General features: G+C 43.1%; 1 protein-coding gene across 1 annotated transcript in view; it reads left to right on the forward strand.

The window, feature by feature from the left end:
- Positions 1–16,025: 16,025 nt before the first annotated feature.
- The window catches only part of LOC138977798 (voltage-gated potassium channel KCNC1-like), a 7,332-nt gene continuing 1,738 nt past the window's right edge, over positions 16,026–21,619 (forward strand). Inside the window, exons 1-2 of the mRNA XM_070350404.1 lie at positions 16,026–16,763; positions 18,259–18,834. Of these exons, the coding sequence (XP_070206505.1) occupies positions 16,026–16,763; positions 18,259–18,834 (1,314 nt within the window). The remainder of the gene's footprint in view (positions 16,764–18,258; positions 18,835–21,619) is intronic.

The following is a 21,619-nucleotide window of genomic DNA, read 5'->3' on the forward strand; positions in this document are numbered from 1 at the left end:
TCTCACAATTATTTGTGGTTGCGGCGATACCCATAGGGCATTTGAGGACTGGGTGGCCGAGTGGTAACGCACTTGCGCTCGGAAGCGAGAGGTTGCGAGTTCAACCCTGGGTCAGGGCGTTAGCAATTTTCTCCCCCCTTTCCTAACCTAGGTGGTGGGTTCAAGTGTTAGTTTTTCGGATGAGACGAAAAACCGAGGTCCCTTTGACAAGTGATTTTCATCAGTGCACTTATATTAGATTTTTTCATGTGTACAATTTTTGTGCTGTTTGATGGTTTAAAAAAAAGTAAGCTTATGCTGCAACAAAAATTAATGGTAAAAACCCCAAAATCAGCGACAGAAAATAAAAAAAACATTCCGGTCAAAAATCCAAACTGATGTTAAGTGTTTATCTGCTTCACATCAAACATTTTTGTTTAAGTACAGCAGGGGTTATGTTTCTGATATATTTATTACACATGAGCAAAAGCTTTTTTTCACATTGGCCTTCTACGGGTGCAATTCAGTCTGCACTGCATGTGCTGGACTGCTTTTTATCAGTTTTGTTCTAGTTATCCTTTCTTTTGGTCATCTTGAAGCCTATTTGATAATATTGAAAACTGAAGCTTCATTTTTTGTATTGGGTATTTTCCAGGTTGACTGAGTTGCTTGTTCATGCTTAAATATGTGCCTTTTTTATACAGTATATTTTTTTTTCAATTATTGGAAAGTTCGTTAGGGTTAATAAAATTAATGAACACTTGACCTTTATTTTCATCAATAAAATGTTGTGGACTGCAAATTATTTTGTTTGTTCGACTGCATTACAATTATTGTGGGATGTGCTTAAAGTGATCGTATCGTCTGCGTGAGAGTGTGTAATTTGTAAAGCAATTTTGTGGCCTGCGTGAGATTTCGTAAAGTGGAGGTGTCGACTGCGTGAGATTGCGTAAAGTAGTTGTGAGCGTGCGTAAAGTAGTCGTGTCAACTTCGTGGGAGTGCGTAAAACAATTGTGACATCTGCGTGGAGAGTGCGTAAGGCAATTGTAACATCTGCGTGGAGAGTGCGTAAAGTAGTTGTGTCACCCGCGTGAGTGCGTAAAGCAATCGTGACGTCTGCGTGAGAGCGCATACTTAGTCTTCATGTTGCATAAGTGTGCGCTGGGGGCGCGTATGGTCTTCGTTATCTGAGGGAAAGCGAATTCGTCACGCACTGATTTCGATTTGCAAAAACGCGCGCGTATCGAGTGCGTCTTTCGCAGTTGGAACGCATTATTTGGCGACTGCGAGACGCATTCGCCGCGCATAATTTTGCTGGCTGGGAGGCTACAGACAGACAGATCTAGATTAAGTGTCTCGCACTCTTGCACCGTGTCACATATGCCGACTGTGTGTGTATGTGTGACGGAGTGATTGAGTTTGTGTTACTGTTTGTTGATTTCTTACGTGAGCCTTGAAGGCTTCGCCTCTTGTTAAGAATGTTTCACGTAAGCTTACAAGAAGTAACGTCCAGGCACAATCAGGCAGACAGGAACATCCTGGGTACTGGCTACACAACATAATGGTAGTGATGATGATGATGATGATGATGATTATGATGATGATGATGATGATGATGGTGATGAAACCTTTGTTTTGACCTTTTATGACTGCACACATGTAATCGTGATCACGTCATACACAGCGCAATACTTATTCTCTAGTGGTCTTTTCTTCGGCAAGGCGTGGTTCGTTGTTTCTTTTCGTACGACAGAAATTGGTCCCGGGTTTCCTTCCATGTTGAGAGCTTGATTTTGTCATCACAAAATAAACACAAACTATTGTTTCCAAGCAGAATCTTGCGTTATGGTCGTAAACAATTTGCCACAATTGAGACACCGACAAAAACCTCGTATGTACCGTAAGCTACTTCGTATACGCCCCCCCCCCCCCCCCCATTGCACCAGTTTTGCCCAAAAGTTGGGGGTGGGCGTTTACTAGGTGCAGGAGCGGTTCCTTTGCTAAAATAACGATATTTTGGTCATTTGGCATGGCAGTGTTCAAAGGATGCGTTATTGCAACGCTTTACCAACATGGGTGGAGCAGCAAAGCCGTCAAGGTGAAGGCCACCGGCCAGTTCCAATAGTCTTATTTGCAGATCTTTGTTCCCGACGACACGGTCCTCTACAAGAAATCCAAGAACATCTAAAGAAATCTCTTCAGAAATCACTACCCGCCCAAGATGAACATTTAATCTTTTCCCTCCCAGTCCGATGCGTCAAACATGTATCGCGATTCTCTAGCCATTTTCGAATCCTTTTTCTGTTCACTCCCTACTCACGTACTGTCTGTAAAACAATGCCATTGTTGTCCAGGTGCTCTAGCGCTTAGAGTTTAAACTCCACTGTGTAGGAATTCATTCGCGGCATCTTGTCACACTGAAATCTCTGCCGCGCGCGAAACATTTCCAAGGAAGGGAAACAATAAAAACAAGAGGCGAAGCCTTCAAGGCTCCCGTAAGAAACAAACAGTAACACAAACTCACTCACTCCGTTACACACACACACACGCACACACGCACGCACACACACACACACACACACACACACACACACACAAAACCGCACAAGCACGCACGTACACACAGACACACTTTTACACTGCATCAGCATAATTATCATGGCAAAGCTATATATCTACTACCTATCAACCTACCCTAGAGCTTGCGTATCAAGATATATTCTTGGAATGATCATACGACTAAGAGTTAAAGATATGGTCACATTCACACAGCTTTACATGAGGTTATTTTCCCTGGTCCTCGCACTCCGAAGTCTATGCTATTTTCCAGTGACACGTTGTCCTGCTTGCCACCAGCTCCGCGTGCTTGGGCATGAACGGTCACCAAGAAGACCATTGACCATTATCTCTCATGTACTGGCTGTGTGAAAGGTAAAGTCAATGACAGAAAAATCATGTACTTCCTCACTGTAGCCATGGGAATCTTTTTAATCCTGTCCCACTCAATTATCGGGATGTTCCTGTGGTAGCACAACCACTTGTTTAGAGTACACTATCACGCCGTGGATCGTGTAACTCTGCATTTGCGCCACCGCAACTTTTTATCGCTTCACGCCGACGAAGAGGCAAGCTGCGAGGTAGGTCTCTCGAATGATAAATTAAATTGTTAGAATGCTAGGCACTCAGCATGTTCTCAAGTGTTGCATTTCACATACTTATATCCTTAGCTATATTTCTGTATATATTTTTTGATGCTTTGATGGCCCTGGTGATCGTGACGATCTGTTTTTCTTCTCGTTTCCCCATGTTTTGGGCATATTTTCAGTTTCTGCGTCAAATGCAACAAAACGGAGATTACTGTTTATTCTTGGACATGTTCACTGATAACTTTAATGTTTTATGAATCTCCACGTGTAGTTTCTCTGTATATAGTTCCATATATACTTTGCAAGAAGCAGATAAAAACAGAGTGTCAACAACTCTCTGTAATTCGCCACCGCATCGATTTAATGTTAGATGTAACTCGCCACCGCATTTTTTGTTATTCGCCACCGCACTACGCAAATTGTTATTTTCAAACGCATCAACACCGTGGAGGCATTTAAACCTTTATTTTTGTCACAAAACTGACAGCAATTGATAGGAGCATTTTAACTTTAGTGCTGCAAGTTTTAAACTCAGGGGCGTGGCGTGGTCTTGCCTATGCAAAGGATTTAAAGGTACCATGAGTTGACAAATCAAACTGTAATAATAATAATAATAATAATAACGGGCATTTATAAAGCGCCTTATCAGAAGTTCAAAGCGCGTGACAACAATACATATATACAACAAGAAGAGCAAACGCTCGATCGAGTCACTTTCGCAGTTCTGAATATTATATGAGGCATCAGATGGACAGGAAGAAATTGCTATTCACAACACAATGAGTCACGTTCACATAAAATTTGAGCCCGGTCACTTTTATAGTTTCCGAGAAAAGCCCAACGTTAAGTTGTGTGTTGCCGAACAGAAAAGGCTAGTTATCTCCCTTGTTTTTCTGATAACGTTCGTAAAAGGCTACAGATGTAAATACTTTGATGTAAAGAATAATCCTACAAAGTTTCAATCACATCCGATGAACTTTGTCAAAGATATAAAATGTCTAATTTTTCCTTTGACGCTGACCTGTGACCTTGAAAAAGGTCAAAGGTCAACAAAACCATCGTTAAAGTGTAGAGGTCATTGGAGGTCACGACTAAACAAAATATGAGCCCGATCGCTTTGATAGTTTCCGAGAAAAGTCCAACGTTAAGGTGGTGTCTACGGACGGCCGGCCGGACGGCCGGCCGGCCGGACGGCCGGCCGGACAGACTAACACTGACCGATTACATAGAGTCACTTTTTCTCAAGTGACTCAAAAATCATACAATCACTGTCAGATTCAAACAACACATCATGCACATCTCACATCCCCAGACTCTATACTAAGGAACTATCCGTAGTGTTGTTGGAACAAATGAGTTTTCAAATTGGACTTAAAAGATGAAATGGATGGAGAGTGACGTAATTGAAAGGGGAGTGAATTCCATAACTGAGGTCCATAATACGAAAACGTGCGGAAGCCATGAGCCTTGCGTTTAAAGCGACCTTGCCGTGTAGTATTTCTTCTTCTTCTTCTTCTTCTTCTTCTTCTTCTTCTTCTTCTTCTTCTGTATGAAAAGTATGCTTATCTGTACTTGAGTGTATAACCCATGTGTGTGAAATAATTCTAAAATTCAGTCATTCCTATTACCAGCGACAACACAAAAACTCATCAGTTTGACGCTGGAAGAGAAAAGAACGCCTCTGACAGACGTGACGTTTTTCGGGAAAGAAGAATGACGAAGAATGTGGGAGTGAAACGCCGCCAGGTGCGTCTCAGAAACGTGTTCTACAAAAGCTGAACTATACACTGAACTGAACAACTCCAAATCAATATTTTCAATTGGAAGTGACAGAATCACTGAACTCTTCAACATATTATGCAATTCATTAGACAGTTGCGGTGGCGAATAACATCCAAGACGTGAAATTGCGGTGGCGAATTACACCAAGCATCGGTGGCGTATAACATGAAGTCTAATTGTTTGTGTTTCCTTTTGCCGCGTGCGTCACCCAAAGACAAAATTGTGCAACAGCATTCATCAAGAATACAAAGGACATGTTTAGCTCACAGGATATCATCACGGGAATGCATCAACTAGTGCTGTTTCGTTGAAGTTACGAAGGAAGGGACAAATCGTGCAATTTCAGCTACAATTCCAGCAGAAATCGGACTTCTGAACTGCCGAAACCTGACATTTCGACTAAAAAAGCACGTACCTTAGACCTTGAGTATATACTTCTTTAAAATGTACTAATGAAGAATCTAGATGATGCCTGCAAGTCCTACAAATTTTCATTTTCTGTGAGAGACCTACCTTGCAGCTTGCCTCTTCGTCGGCGTGAAGCGATAAAAAGTTGCGGTGGCGCAAATGCAGAGTTACACGATCCACGGCGTGACTATGCACTATGTCTTGGTATCAGAGAGTTGTAATGTTAATTCCAGTTGTAAGGACGTCCTTTCCTTAAAGGCAGAGTAAGCCTCCCGTAAACCATCACAGATAAAGTCAGGCTTTTACACACAGTACAAACACCCTTTCATTTAAAGGCATATGTACTCGATGACTATACACGCTAATTGTTTTACCAACAGCTGGAGACATGCTAAATTAAGTTCCCTGCAAAATATTGTGGTCTAGGACCCCTTCAATGTTGAGATATGTTAATTTTCATTTTGATCTGGATCGTCCTATTTATAGATTTGGCAACACATGTAACGTTGATGCAAGGGAGCTAACACCGCGGCTTTGTTGACATCCTCACTTTTTCAGAGGCTAGAACAAGCTGTAATGCATGTATTATGGTCTGCGCATGGTGACATATCGTCATTATATGGTCTTATGGTGCGTTTGACATCGATTATGGGCAAACTACACTTTGTAAACACGGGAGCGCGTACATATGCCTTTAAACAATCACCAATTGAGAACATCCTAGGTGCCCTCCGTAAAGAGCGAACAATTTTCAAAGAATTTATTTTTGCGTGGTTTATCTTACCCCTGAGCCATCGTGAACCCGTGTGATCCAGTTTTCCTTTTTGGCTCACGTAAGTGTAGCCTATGCGATCGTAACTTTGTCTGTCTGTGCGTGCGTTTGTGCGTGCGTGTGTGCGTGTGTGTGTATGTCTGTGGTAGAAACTTTAACATTTCCGAGTCTATGTGTGAGTGGTTATCCAAGACTATGGATAAAGCTCGCATAAGATTACGTCACGGTCAAAAGTGTTTGACGTCAATTAATGCATCATGACTGCATGCCTCCCTGTAGTCTTTCTCTCTCGCGTGGTGTGTGTGGTCTCGGTCATTGTTATTTTGAGCGGGCCGAGACTATTTGGCAGTCGTGTCCCTGTAAGTAGGCTACATGCAGACACAGACAGATCTAGATCTAGTGTCTCTCTTTCTTGCACAGTCGTCACCTAAGCTTACTGTGTGTGTGGGTGTGTATGTGTGACGGAGTGATTGAGTTTGTGTTACTGTTTGTCTATTTCTTACGTGAGCCTTGAAGGCTTCGCCTCTTGTTCACAATGCAGTCGTCAGTTAGTCATGAATGCGACTCGATGTGAGCTTATCTACAATAGCACGTTTTTTATGCACGAAACAACGGCTGTGGTTCACAAGAACTCTAGCGATGGCTTTTGACTGTTGAGAGGAACGGCGATTTGCACTGATAAACCGTCGTCTGCTACGACCCTTGCGTGACCCTGCTTCCGGGCTTTTCTTTTTTCAAACTTTCACAACTTCTGATGTTGTCATGATGAAAAACGAATTCTTTTATGATTAAAGAATGTTTGTGTAACAAGCTGTCAATTTATTATTTAGATTTTAAAAGTTAGATCTAGCGCAAAAACGCACAACGGTCCAAAAGCATTTTGATAATCATCGATTCACGGCTATCGCCAGTTTACATCGATAGAATGAGACCCGAAGGGAAGTAACTCATGTTTGACCTGAGTTCAGGATGGGTCCAAAAAGTGTTCGAGACAATCTGCAAAATTAATTCTTTAAAAATTGCTCGCTCTTTACGTAGGGCACCTAGGATGTTCCCGTTTGGTGAGCGATCAAATGGAAGGGTGTTTGTACTGTGTGTAAAAGCCTGACAGTATCTGTGATGGTTTACGGGAGGCTTACTGTCCGGGCGTGAATTCCGGTATTCATAACAGCCGTCCAGTACCAAAACGAGGCGCCATTATTGTTAAGGACCAAGTCCACGAAAATAAATTCTTTGAAAATTTCTCACGCTCGACAGAAAGCAGCCAGGATGTTCCCGTTCGGTGAGCGTTCAAATGGAAGTATGCTTGTACTATATGTAGACGATCGGGGAGCTCTGTGATGGTTTACGGGAGGCTTACTGTGACTTTAATATAAGTCCGGGGAGTGACTGGTAAAAGGGTCTCCTTAGTCACAGGCTTGTAACTCAAACAGTTTTTGCTCTTTTCTAAAACGGTTTTCACCACTGGATAGAGCATAAAAAAACCTCTTCATGAAAATATAAAAATATGAAAATCATGCAAAGGTGACATGCGACTCATTCCGTGGTGGAGGGTCACCCATCAGCTTAACTGTCTTTTGCACTGCAGACACTAAGCAATCTATCCTAGGTAGCTGCCATGTGGCCACTTTTTGACTCACATGCGAAGCAAAAGTGAGTCTATGTACTCACCCGAGTCGTCCGTCCGTCCGGAAAACTTTAACGTTGGATATTTCTTGGACACTATTCAGTCTATCAGTACCAAATTTGGCAAGATGGTGTATGATGACAAGGCCCCAAAAAACATACATAGCATCTTGACCTTGCTTCAAGGTCAAGGTCGCAGGGGCCATAAATGTTGCCTAAAAAACAGCTATTTTTCACATTTTTCCCATTTTCTCTGAAGTTTTTGAGATTCAATACCTCACCTATATATGATATATAGGGCAAAGTAAGCCCCATCTTTTGATACCAGTTTGGTTTACCTTGCTTCAAGGTCAAGGTCACAGGAGCTCTTCAAAGTTGGATTGTATACATATTTTGAAGTGACCTTGACCCTGAACTATGGAAGATAACTGTTTCAAACTTAAAAATTATGTGGGGCACATGTTATGCTTTCATCATGAGACACATTTGGTCACATATGATCAAGGTCAAGGTCACTTTGACCCTTATGAAATGTGACCAAAATAAGGTAGTGAACCACTAAAAGTGACCATATCTCATGGTAGAAAGAGCCAATAAGCACCATTGTACTTCCTATGTCTTGAATTAACAGCTTTGTGTTGCATGACCTTGGATGACCTTGACCTTGGGTCAAGGTCACATGTATTTTGGTAGGAAAAATTTGTAAAGCATGTGAGTCGTATGGGCTTTGCCCTTCTTGTTCCACTGTTGTCCTCAGTCCTATACTTTTCATCAAGACTTGTCACCATGCCGAGTGGATCTAAATTCGGAAGTCTTCATGTGGCTGAGGCATATCTGACATAGCGTCGATCTTGTTGTAGGTTAACCACCTTTCTGAAACAAATGGCAAAATGCGATTAGTTATGATGACTACAACCTACACAAATCTAAACAGTGTTTTGAAACAGACTAGTCAGGTTATACAAGCCACTTTACCTATGCAGCATGGTAACGCTACAATATGCGAAACATGTCAACTGACTGCAGCAGCCTGGTTCTTAAAATCATTCTGACGGTCAACACAGCCAACACACTATTCAGTCCATTTTAAGGAGCAACGGAGGTACTCTCTGAGGGTCTTGTTTTAGTGATAACGATAAACTCAGGAGGAAATTAAAAACAGGAAAAGAGAAACCATTAACATTAACCGCAGAAAAATACTGAATCACATGTACCATTATTTACAAACAGGACGACTGTCGTTGTCTCAAAACTCGCATTCTACCTTCTGTCCGAAAGACTCTAATCTTACTTTGTACTGCCTTGAAAGAAAATGCCAACAAAGACAAGGAAGCTGTTGCAAGGTAAGCTTACCAGACGTTACATAGCGAATCATGATAGTGCGTAGTAAACAGAAAACAGTTCAATCAAAGAGAGGATCGAGTCTGGAATGAAACGCGATACAGATCTAGCATTCAAAAACTGTCTTTCAAGTTCAAGGAAGTTGTTGCAAGGTAAGACTTACCAAATTGTACAGACAAAACCATGACAGTGCATGTTTTGAATCTGAGGCAAAATCGTGATCATTTTGACTTTGAGAACAGATTCATTCCGATTTATCATATCTGCATGTTCAAGTAAATGGTGGACAGTTTTATACGGGCAGAGTAAACTTGAGACTCTACAGCAAGTCTTGAAATTCCCATAAATCGAACCAAGAGCAAAGACATCCAAACATTACAGGCACTTTAGATCAACTCATTTCACTAGAGGTGACTGCCTAGCACTGTGTTTGACATCCGTGTCTGCTGAAATAAAAACGGATTAACAGTAGGTGACACGTTATCAGAGTGGTTAATTAGAAAAAACACAGTAAACACCAATTTATCAGAGTGGGAGACACTAGATCTGTCTGTACTTACCAGGATACGGCTGCCAGATCGACACTGCGCTTTCGACAGCTCTTCCTCGCGTGGACATTGGAAAAACGCTGTGCAGATCAAATTGAAGGAAATCTCCCTTTGGTATCTTCTTTATTTACTTTTCTGGAGCTTAAAGCCATATGTACTCGATGACTATACACGCTAATTGCTTTACCAACAGCTGGAGACATGCTAAATTAAGTTCCCTGCAAAATATTGTGGTCTAGGACCCCTTAAATGTTGAGATATTTGAATTTTCATTTTGATCTGGATCGTCCTATTTATAGATTTGCCAACAGAGATAGCGTCTTTGTTTACATCCAAAGTTTTTGAGACTCTAAAACAAGCTGTAATGCATGTATATGGTCCGCGCATGGCGACATATCGTCATTACGTAGAGGTTACATGCCGAGTCTCAGTGATTATTAAAAATAATGGTCGAAGTTAGCGGATCATGAAAAATGCGAGCTTTAGCGAGCTTTTTCATGACCGCGAACTGAGACCATTATTTTTTATAATCACTGAGACGAGGTGTGTAACCTCTTTATTCCTCCTTTCTTCAGTTATTCAAAGAAAAGAGGAGTTTTTTTGCGAAAGTTTGATCGAATCCTATTCACTCAACCAGTCAACCTGCGCAGGCGATCGATTAATGCGCGGTTGTATAGTTCCGTGCAAATCATTCCATTCTGTTAACACTTCTTGTCAGTTTTCCTATTTTGGACTAAAATCAAGTACACAGATATGCTGTTATTCTGCTGTGGCGGCAAAGGCAGATATTGTGTGTTCTGTATATGTTTTGGTATCGGTTAGGATAATGTTCTTTCGTCAAATGGGACTAGCAGACGAACTTTTGCACCCGTGTTCCAACGTTAAAAACTGTATGAAGTTAAGTTTTCTGGGGAAAATAGTGTATGAAACCGCTTTATGTTGTTTAAATTGATGAGATGTGTGCATTTGGTTGCGTGTGATCTGTTTATTAAATGAAATATTGTTGAAAACTGACCGTCGGATTGCAGTCTGTTGTCGAAGAAACTGAGTGAAAAGAAGGGGAACTACTCTTGTCGCTAGACAAAGTATGAGTTACTTGCCTTGGGAAATTGCTTGTGATGAACGTCTGATCTAGATTCAGAAAACAACCGAACTCATGGATTTTATATGGAGATTCATGTGTTCAGGCCTGTAGTTGTTAATTTAAATGCGGTATGTTTGTATTGTTTGCTCCAGAGATGTATACTTCGTACATTAGAGCGTTCGGAACTTTTCAGTCGCAAAAAGTAGTACCGAAACAGAACAGCTTCTCAACCCATTGCACTATCGAGGATTCAGGCTGTTGCTGGGTCGTTATTTGTTTGGTTGCTGGGTCATTATGGGTCATTATCGAAAAATAACTACCCCTACAAGTTTACAGAGGTAAAGAAGCAGAGGGGGGAATAAATGGTCTTATGGTGCGTTTGACATCGATTATGGGCAAACTACACTTTGTAAACACGGGAGCGCGTACATATGCCTTTAAAAACCTCGTCGCGATATAACCTTCGTGGTTGAAAACGACGTTAAACACCAAATAAATAAAGAAAGAAGCTTAAAAACCGAACAACGTGAAATCGTCTTCCCCGAATCGGCGAATGCAGAGGTGAGAACTTGAGAAGTGAATCTATGTACACCTCAATCCTTCGCGCGACCCCTGACCTAGTCTTGACACCTGACCTGGTCTACATACCACACACGACACAAACCAGTCAACTGCTTGTGCCCCCTCAAAACCCCCCACCACCCGTTTTCTTTGGATAAACGCTTTAACTACACACATGCCGACACAATGTCGATCATTGCTTCAATATTTTGAAGATGGTGCTTGAAAATTAACCAGGTGAAATGAGTATTTCGGTGTTTAGTCAAATGTTAAAGTTTCTACCACAGACATACATACATACTGTCACGTTTTAATATCACAATAAGGTGATTATGAACGGTCAGTTACTTCTAACTAACCACACCACGATCCACTCTCGCAGTCATACAAATAAATAGAATCAACAAAAGTATAAGTTTCAGACGCCTGTTTATGTAATATTACGCCACCGAGACTTAACTCCAAAAGATGTTCTTTTTACGTTGCTAATTCATGCAGGTGTCACGCACCCCACGTCGTCACCACTCGAGTATAATCATTAATAACACAGATGACTTGGTGGTAAGGGTGCAAAAACATGGTGCAACTTAGCTTTTTGCCACTGAGTGGGCGGCCCGAAATTAGTCTGTAGTCTCCACAACTGCTCCGTTGAATGTAGTGCCGGTTAGCGTGGCAACGAAGCAGGGAACAGTGGAGACATCAGGCGCCTCACTCAGTCGCTGAAGGTCCTCCCGTAGTCTACCAGAAAAGTAGATTTGTAGCTGGTAGGACGGCGACAGCGACAGCAAATCACCAGTATAGCAGGTTAGCAGGTTACAGCAATGCCGCGGACGACCTGGTTACAGCATCCCAGCGTAGCAAGTAATAATATACGTTGGCAGTAACAGAAGAAGGCTGCAACAAAAAGCCTCGGTGCACTAAACATGCCCACCTTTAAACATGTCACCCTGACATATCTCATCGAGCACGTGGGCCTGCACAAACGGACCTTTACAACAACAAATCAGCTATTTTCCTTCCTTCTCTCCATATCTGCAAAAACCATATACAGATTAGTATTTTAGCGTCACAAAGGGCCAATTATGCGCTACCTGGAAAGAACAACCAGGCATGAAAATTCTCCGTATTTTCCGTATTTTTGAAAAAAATAAACCGTATTTTGTTTTATTTTCAGTATTTTTTTTAATTTTTTTTATTTTTTTTTTATTTTTTTTTTTTTTTTTTTTTTTTCCTAGTCATTGTTATAGTAAAATAGTTTTGGGGCCATGTTTGAATCCAATTTTAAGGCTCAGATAGCCCCAGATTGCACCAAATTGCACCCTTGAACAAAAAAATTTCCGGGGGGGCATGCCCCCGGACCCCCCTAGAAATCTTGGCGCTTCGCGCCTGCGAAACTTGGCGCTACGCGCCTGCGAAACTTGGCGCTACGCGCCTGCGAAACTTGGCGCTACGCGCCTTCGAATTTTGTTTTCAGTATTTTTTTTTTTTTTCAGTTTTCATGCCTGACAACAGAGAGTATTTCATTCCACAAACACAGACTCGTCAAAAGCGTTAAATAATGATTTATTACCTTAACAGCCTTATGTAGGTAGCTACCCGCTTCCTTTCGAATGACTTCTGTTCGTCACAGAAATACCGTCATCCTCCTCTCGCGCTGAATCCTTATGCGGTGAAAACCTTGACGCCCCGTCTGTCAGCCAGCATGTAAACAGTGAGAAGGTGGTCCGTCCTTGTAGTTCCTTTTAAGCCCCACTGGCAACTAAGCAGCATGGCACGTTGATATACAGTAAAGTATTTAAACGTGTTGAAGACCATCAAACTTGTAGGAGAATTCTGACACCGACCCTTCTCTCTCGCTGCTGAGTTTCGAGTGTGTAGTTAATATGTCTCAACAGACAACCTTGACAATAACACGTGACTAACCTTGTCACATTCCAAGTTCAGCTATCGCCAGTTTTTGCCCCGACAGCAGAAATCACCCACGTGAAATCCGTGCGACACGAAATTCCCGTGTTCGCTATTGCTCGGTCAGCTAAAACCCAGCCGTTGACAGAAAGCACAGGCGCTTTCTATCACAATTGACCAAGAGAAGGCACCCCACAGAGTGACACTTTCTCGATCCACGTCACTAAATCGTGACACATACATACATACATACATACATACATACATACATACATACATACATACGCACGCACGCACGCACGCACGCACGCACGCACGCACGCACAGACAGACAGACAAAGTTTAGCATCGCATAGGCTACACTCGCCCGCTACACTTACGTGAGCCAAAAACAAAACAAGTCGCGTAAGGCGAAAATACAACATTTAGTCAAGTAGCTGTCGAACTCACAGAATGAAAACTGAACGCAATGCAACGCAGCAAGACCGTATACTCGTAGCATCGTCAGTCCACCGCTCACGGCATGGGCAGTGAAATTGACAAGAAGAGCGGCGTAGTAGTTGCGCTGGGAAGGATAGCACGCTTTTCTGTACCTCTCTTCGTTTTAACTTTCTGAGCGTGTTTTTAATCCAAACATATCATATCTATATGTTTTTGGAATCAGGAACCGACAAGAAATAAGATGAAAGTGTTTTTAAATTGATTTGGAAAATTTAATTTTGATAATAATTTTTATATATTTAATTTTCAGAGCTTGTTTTTAATCCAAATATAACATATTTATATGTTTTTGGAATCAGCAAATGATGAAAAATAAGATGAACGTAAATTTGGATAGTTTTATAAAATATATTTTTTTTTTTACAATTTTCAGATTTTTAATGACCAAAGTCATTAATTAAATTTTAAGCCACCAAGCTGAAATGCAATACCGAAGTCCGGGCTTCGTCGAACATTACTTGACCAAAATTTCAACCAATTTGTTTAAAAAATGAGGGCGTGACAGTGCCGCCTCAACTTTCACGAAAAGCCGGATATGACGTCATCAAAGACATTTATCAAAAAAATGAAAAATATATATGGGGATATCATACCCAGGAACTCTCATGTCAAATTTCATAAAGATCGGTCCAGTAGTTTGGTCTGAATCGCCTTACATGCACGCACACACACACACACACACACACACACACACACACACACACACACACACACACATACACCACGACCCTCGTCTCGATTCCCCCCTCTATGTTAAAACATTTAGTCATAACTTGACTAAATGTAAAAACAACAGCAGACTGAATATTTGTTTTAAACGTTCCTTTACTGTAATGATCGAAAATGGGGGATGGGCGTTTACTAGGAACTACACCCTGTGCGCGCAGAATTTGACCAAAAGTGGGTGGGCGTTACTCTATACTGGGCGTATACGAGGTAGTTTACGGTACATCTGAATGCTCAAAGCTGCTGTAGAGGGAAGGGAAGTGAACTGTCACTGTGTACCCTGTCGCCAAATCAATTCGCTCTGTCTCAACAATCCACCACTGCGATCTCTACCGACGCTGTGCACACCAAACCGTTTCTTTTTGGCAATGAAGTTTAATACATAACGACTCATCAATTTTGAATTGAGACAGGCAGAGATTTTAGATCAAACCAAACAAACGGCAAAACAAAACGGACAACACAGACGAAGCTTTAAGCTTAGCGCCTATGATTAGGAACCAAAAGTAGTACAGGGAAGGCCTGGCCACACTTGAGCATCGTTTCAAGGAATATGAATCGCCTTATGACATTTTTCGAAGAGTGGGATTTCCCTGAGTGGCTACTCTCTTATGAAATGTTTTAAAACGATGTGCTACTTGACTCCGCACTTTCTACGACATTCCTTTGAATAGACAGTTATGATACAGTCTGTGCGTACTTATTCTTGAAAAAGCATTGACCTGATGTTGTCCAGATCGCTTCATAAATTCTGCATAAGTCAATAAGTCAGCGAATACGCGTAGAAGAAAATCGAATCGATGCGGGTCATCTTGTTTGAAGTCAAACACCTCGCTGCCGTTGGCAGTGTGCGTCATCGGCTTGCCTTCTCTGACTGGTCAAATATTGCCCGGCATATGATTCGAACGTCAAAAATAGAGCATGCGGGATCCTTAAGATCTGAAGGTAAGCCAACACCCAAGGCGCCTCAAAAGAAAACCATGACGCGTAACGAAAATGTGGTCATCTGCTTAAGACAAATGAGACTAGGCTTAACACATCTATGTTTTGTTTCAGGCATTCAGTCCCAACCAGCACCACGTCACCATCAATGAACTATCTGTTTTGCAGAGGACAACTCATGAAAGGAATTATGCCCTACAAAAGTCACCGTGTCAAGTAACGGGAAAACAAAACAACTCAATCACCCAAATCTACTTGTTCTGACACCACACGTGTGTGAACCCTGCAACTACGAACACTTCACCCACGAGGAATACCTCACTGGGTCCACCGACAACCGTCAAATCTTACATTCATGTACAATTATACACAACTAGAAGCAAAACGAGTCTTCAAGGATTCTGGCCGAGCCAAGCTAAGTATTTCTGGTTAACGAGAGAGAAAATTACTGACAGTTAAAACAGATCTTGACGTCAGTGCATTGGTAAGTACATAACGGCAAAACCAGAATTTCTCGTCACACAGTGTTGCGCGTTCGACAGTCCAATCAAAATGGAGTAGCCGTAAATAAAATGTCAAAGCGTATCTTCATACTGAGCAGCGGCGTTCGGAACGTCAGCATCCTAGCAGAGATGCCTTAAAACAGCCTCTCAAAGCTATTTTGTAGCAGCTGATTCAGTTTTATTTGGAAAATAAGCATAATCATGTCCTCGAAAATGGACGTGGCGGAGAAATTCAAGTTGAACGCTATGGATCGACTGAAGACTTCTGGGGAACGACTGAAGGTCACCGCCACGGATAGAACACGAGGCAGGCGCGATGACTACCAGACGGCCATCCAACCCTACATGAACAGCTCGCCCACCCTCACTAACATCCAGCGACTGTGCGCGAACGCCTTCGCCAGCAAGACCAGCATGGTCCGGATCAATGTTAACGGCACCATCTTCGCCCTGTCGCGCACCACGGCTATCCGGATCCCGGCCTTACGACCCATGCTGCCTTCTGCGCAAAACGCCAGGAGCCAGAAGGCCAAAAAAGGGACTTTACTTTGGGGCATGCTGAGTGCAAGCCGAGACGTGCTGTGCTTTGAGCGCAACGCCACGGTCTTTGCAGCGGTGGTCGAATACGTGCAGAACGACGAACTCCACGCCCCCCACGATATTTGCCCCAAGCTCTTCGCTCGTGAACTCAACTTCTGGGGCTTCGACATTGACCTGCTGGAGCCTTGCTGTTTTGCCGGCGTGGTACATTTTCTGTATGAGCAGGAGAGGCTTTGCAAATTCCACGGCTTTCTGCACAACAGGGGTGGGTCTGGGGGAAACGCTAGCGTCTCGGGGAACAACGAGGGGGAGGCAATGACTTGCTGCCATAAGTTTGCGGCTTTCCGTACACGCTGCTGGACTGTGATGGACGAGCCTTTCTCTGGTCGACTGGCCTTGGTGAGCAAACGATGTGTTATGTTTGTTTAGTCAATGAGTCAGAGAACGGATAAATGAGTAAGTATGTGACTGTCAGTGTCAGTCATTCGGTCAGTGAGTCACCGCATAGTCAACAAGCATTTGTTTTGTTTGGCACTCTTTCAAGTTTCATTCTTTTGTTCTTGTGTGCGTCTGTTCGTTTCGGGGTGATAGTTTTTAAAACAAAATGTTCCCTTCGCTGACGCGCTTCGATTTGTCTCACAGTAGAACACGTGTAGTTCCGGGTCCTTTTTTCACATAAAATCCCTCCCATTTATTTCATGAATTACATCAGGCCTGGAAGTGGCGAGTATTTCATTTGCCATGGCGAGAAGAAACATGTAACTGGCGAGTAGAAATGTTCATCTACTCGCCAAATGTGAGTAAAGTTGCTGAAACAAATTGTTGGTTTGGCTAGTAAAGTTTGCTCTCTGGCTAGTACATTTTCAGAATCACTAGCCAAAGGCTAGTACACCATTGTTTGGACTTTCAGGGCTGTACATACAGTCGTCGTTGCTAACACGTCTGTTTTGGGACGATCAATCCCACACCAACTGCTTCCTGAAAGCAGTTATCTGTCAACCATATCTTCCAGACCAAGTTATTGGTATGCTTACCGCTCACTCCTAACCATCAGTAGAGTACCAGGAGAGTTCCATGCCCCGATAAGCTGGTCCTGTCCTCTGCCCCGATTACTGTGATGGTGTGTGTGATTGTTTAATGCCCAACGCAAGCGAGAAAGTATAGAACACCACGAGTTGGCATTCAACACCTATCGAGCTTACGTCAGACATTTAAAAAATAAAATTTTGAAAAGCCCTATATTCTCTGTCCCAATTACTGTGATTTTTGTGTGTGATTCAAAATGCCCAACGCAAGCGATTACTTTCAAAACGCGAGTGAGAATGAAAGTCGCTTGTTCATGTCAATGCTTGTTAGTGCCAGGAGACTGGTTCCGAATTACTCTCACTTAACACTATGACACATGACGTATGCATTTTAGAGCGCTTATTTCCCTTTGTTTGTCAGACGTCATACGTTCCGAATAAGAAGGACTTCCACTCCCTCAGCCTTGAAGAGCTTCCTCCCTCCCGATCCTTAATACAGTCGAACTTGCCCTTTCCACCACCTCTCGAAAGCGACCACCTGCTCATAACGACCACTCCCAAGGATCCCAGTCGAGTTCTTCTATAGTATTGACCTTTCCATAGCGACCACCTGCTCATAACGACCACTCCCAAGGATCCCAGTCGAGTTCTTCTATAGTATTGACATTTCCATAGCGACCACCTGCTCATAACGACCACTCCCAAGGATCCCAATCGAGTTCTTCTATAGTATTGACCTTTCCATAGCGACCACCTGTCTATAACGACAATTTTTCAGCGGTCCTTTGGGTCCTTTGGGCGGCCGTTATAAACAGGTTCCACTGGACCACACTTGGTTCAACCATACCCTTTCCCGCTTGTCTGTGCAGATCTACTTCTGGGTGATGTCCACCATCATCCTCGGGTCCTACTTGACCATCTCTCTCGGCACGCACTCCTACTTCAAAGAGAAGGGCTCCAGAGCAGCTCGCACCCTCTTCATAGGCGAGCAGACCTGTCTGACCTTCCTGTACTTAGAATATGTCTGCCGAATCATCTGCTACCCGAAGCCTATGTACTTCTGGTGCGACTTCATCAACGTGACTGACGGCGTGGCCACCCTGTCCAGTTTGTTTCAGCTTGCGTCAGGGATGACCGGTCTCCTGGAAAATCGCGAGGGCCAGATATATGTGCGCATAGTGGACATGCTGCAGCTTCTCAGGATCCTGCGCCTGCTCCGTCCCATGTCCAAGCTGACGGGGTTCAGGCTGATTTTCTATACTGTCAAGTGCAGTTTCCGTGAGCTGCTGCTCGTCTTGATGCTTCTCATCTTCTTGGCCATGTTCTTCTCCTCCCTGTTGTACTACCTGGGCGACAGACAATCCATCAACTCCATTCCCGACGCCATGTGGTTTTCCATCATCACCATGACGACGGTGGGGTACGGAGACATCGTTCCTAAAGATGTAACTATCACTTGTGAATATTCTTATCATTATTACTGTATTGGGTGCATGGCGGTGTGCATGCAGCTTGTAAAGGTGTGGTGTGCGGATGTGTGAAGGGAGGTGGATGAGTGAAGGGTACTGGGTTAGCGATTATAATCCTCGACCTGAGAAGTTGTTCACAAGAAAATAAATCATCTCCACTACTGGGTTATCAGGCGATGGTGAGTTTTTGGTTAAACACAAGCAAACATATTGCTTCAAAGCTGTGAGGTTTAAAGAAAAATTAAATACGGGGGGTGGGGAGGGGGGGGGCAATAGAAGCTGTTGGAAGGTTGCTCGAGCGTCGAAACACCTTTTAGAATCATTCAACTTCCGGGTGTGTGTGTGTGTGTGTGTGTGTGTGTGTGGGGGGGGGGGGGTCAATTGAAGCTGTGGGGTGGTAGCTCGCGTGTCGAAACACTTTAAGTTTAAGACTTTTAGAATCATTCAACTTCCTGGGGGGGGGGGGGGGGGTAGCTCGAGTTTCCAAACACTTTTAGAATCATTCAACTTCCTGGCGGGATCGAACAAATAGAACTTTTTTTGTTTCTTTCCAGATGTTAGTGAAGTTATTAGAGCTTTGAAACTGTACACACTTCTTGGGTTCGATGACCTCCAGACTTGCCAAATCTGGTTGACCCTCGCAAAATGTCAAGACTATGGTGGGGCCAAGTTCAGGATAAGAAAAAGAAAGAAAAAAATATCATTTGTTTTCTGACAATTTTTGAAGCAAAATCTCTAAACATTCTCAAACTCGCACGTTTCGTGGACATCCAGATTTGAGGCAAGCTTTGTTGACCCCAGTAGAATTTCAGTGTCAAAGCGGGGTCATGCTTGCTTAAAAACGTGGAATATATTGTTGACTCACCTGAGTAAGGTTGAGGTTATCTCGGATGTTTTTGAAGCTAGAGCTTTGATACTATGCACACTTCTAGGGTTTGATAATCTAACGACCTGACCCTAGTTTGTTTGACCCTCGTCACAGTCACATTTTGGGGTCACAGCGGGATCATGTTTGTAAAAGTTTTACATTGGGATTTTCTGAGTAATTTTGGGGGCAAAAGCCTCCAAATTTCAGGAAATTGTAGGTGTAGGTAATCAGCAAACAAGACAAACATTTGGCTTGTTTTCATCAAAATGTAGAGTCCCAGCATGAAAATGTTTGCTGGAAAAGATTCTCACCACTGAACATGTCCACCGAGCTATCAAGGATATAAGTCTTGACCTCATTAAGCTATGATGTCATTCTTTGATTTGGTCACAGTCTTGGCTATAGACTGTTGGTGATGACATCATGTTATGATGTCATAGTGTCAGCAATGAGGTCACTCAAGTGTCCGAGTATACATATTTTGTCTGGGCTAGCCAAAACTCAATTTGGGAAAGAAAACGAGTAATTATTATGATTCTTGTTTAAAAAAAATCTCTTTTTTCCAAAAATATTTTGGTGGATGTTGAGTATGTCAGGCTAGTGATGGTGGTGGGAAAGAGGTAATTGGTTTGACTATTCTTAGTATTGGCTGGATTTATACAGGTCACATACCCAGGGTTTAGCCTGGGATAAAAAGGCTATGGGACATTTGTCCCCCTCAACTGGCAAATTCCGATTGGACATAGTCAAAGGCAAGAAGCGCAAACAAGGCCTGTACGCATTTTTGACCAAAGATGCAAAATGGTGCAATATGGTGGCATCTGAGAATAGACGATGTTCGGAAATAACTCTGTCGGGTTTGTATGGTTTGTGAAAGAGTGAATACCCTTGCTTTTTATCGGGCAAATAAATTCACACGTGCTCCTGTCCACGTGTTTTAGACACACCCCTCGCTAGTGATTGGCCCCTCCAATGTTTGTCCCAGTTCTTCTTCTTCTTCAGCGTTCCAGAATTGTCTGGTTACGTGTGAGCTCGTTTACCCATTTGGGTTCCCCACACTATACTCTGAGAGCATTGTCAGCTCACTCCGCTTTCGTTGAGTAGGCATGCCGGGTATTTTCGTGTTTCCATAACCCACCGAACTCTGACATGGATTACAGGATCTTTTCCGTGCGCACTTGGTCTTGTGCTTGCGTATACACACGAAGGGGGTTAAGTCACGAGCAGGTCTGCACATAAGTTGACCTGGGAGATCGGAAAAACCTCCACTCTTAACCCACCAGGCGGCAGCGACCGGGATTCGAACTCACGACCTCCCGATTAGGAGGCCGACGTCTTACCACCACGCCACTGCGCCCGTCATTTGTCCCAGTAAAAGCAGAGGCATAGATAGAATATGTCTCTGGTAAAAGCAAGGGTATTCACTGTTTCGCAACCCAAACACACCCGACAGAGTCATTTTTGGAATTCGGTTATTAGCCGCTATATCGTGTTATCTCTGTATATATATGTGTGTGTGTGTGTGTGTGTGTGTGTGGGTGTGTGTGTGTGTGTGTGTGTGTGTGTGTGTGCGCGTGCGTGTGTGTGTGTGTGTGCGTGTGCGTGTGTGTGTGCGTGTGCGTGTGTGTGTAATCCGATTTAAAGTGTACATCTTGGGGCGCAGTGGTACGTAACCTCAATGCGCCCGTTGACGCACTGAAGGAAATAGTAATGGGACATTTTCACATTTAATGCGCCAATGGCGCAAGGCGCACTAGTAAATGAAACCTTGCATACCCAGCAAACATAACACTCTCGGATCGCATGCGTAAAACACTCGGCGCCGGTTTCTGCACTCGAATCGAGCGCGTCACGCATGCGAAAAATCTATCGCAGATTTCTGCACTCGTATTG

Source organism: Littorina saxatilis, linkage group LG10, assembly GCF_037325665.1.
Source record: "Littorina saxatilis isolate snail1 linkage group LG10, US_GU_Lsax_2.0, whole genome shotgun sequence".
Classification (NCBI taxonomy): domain Eukaryota; kingdom Metazoa; phylum Mollusca; class Gastropoda; order Littorinimorpha; family Littorinidae; genus Littorina; species Littorina saxatilis.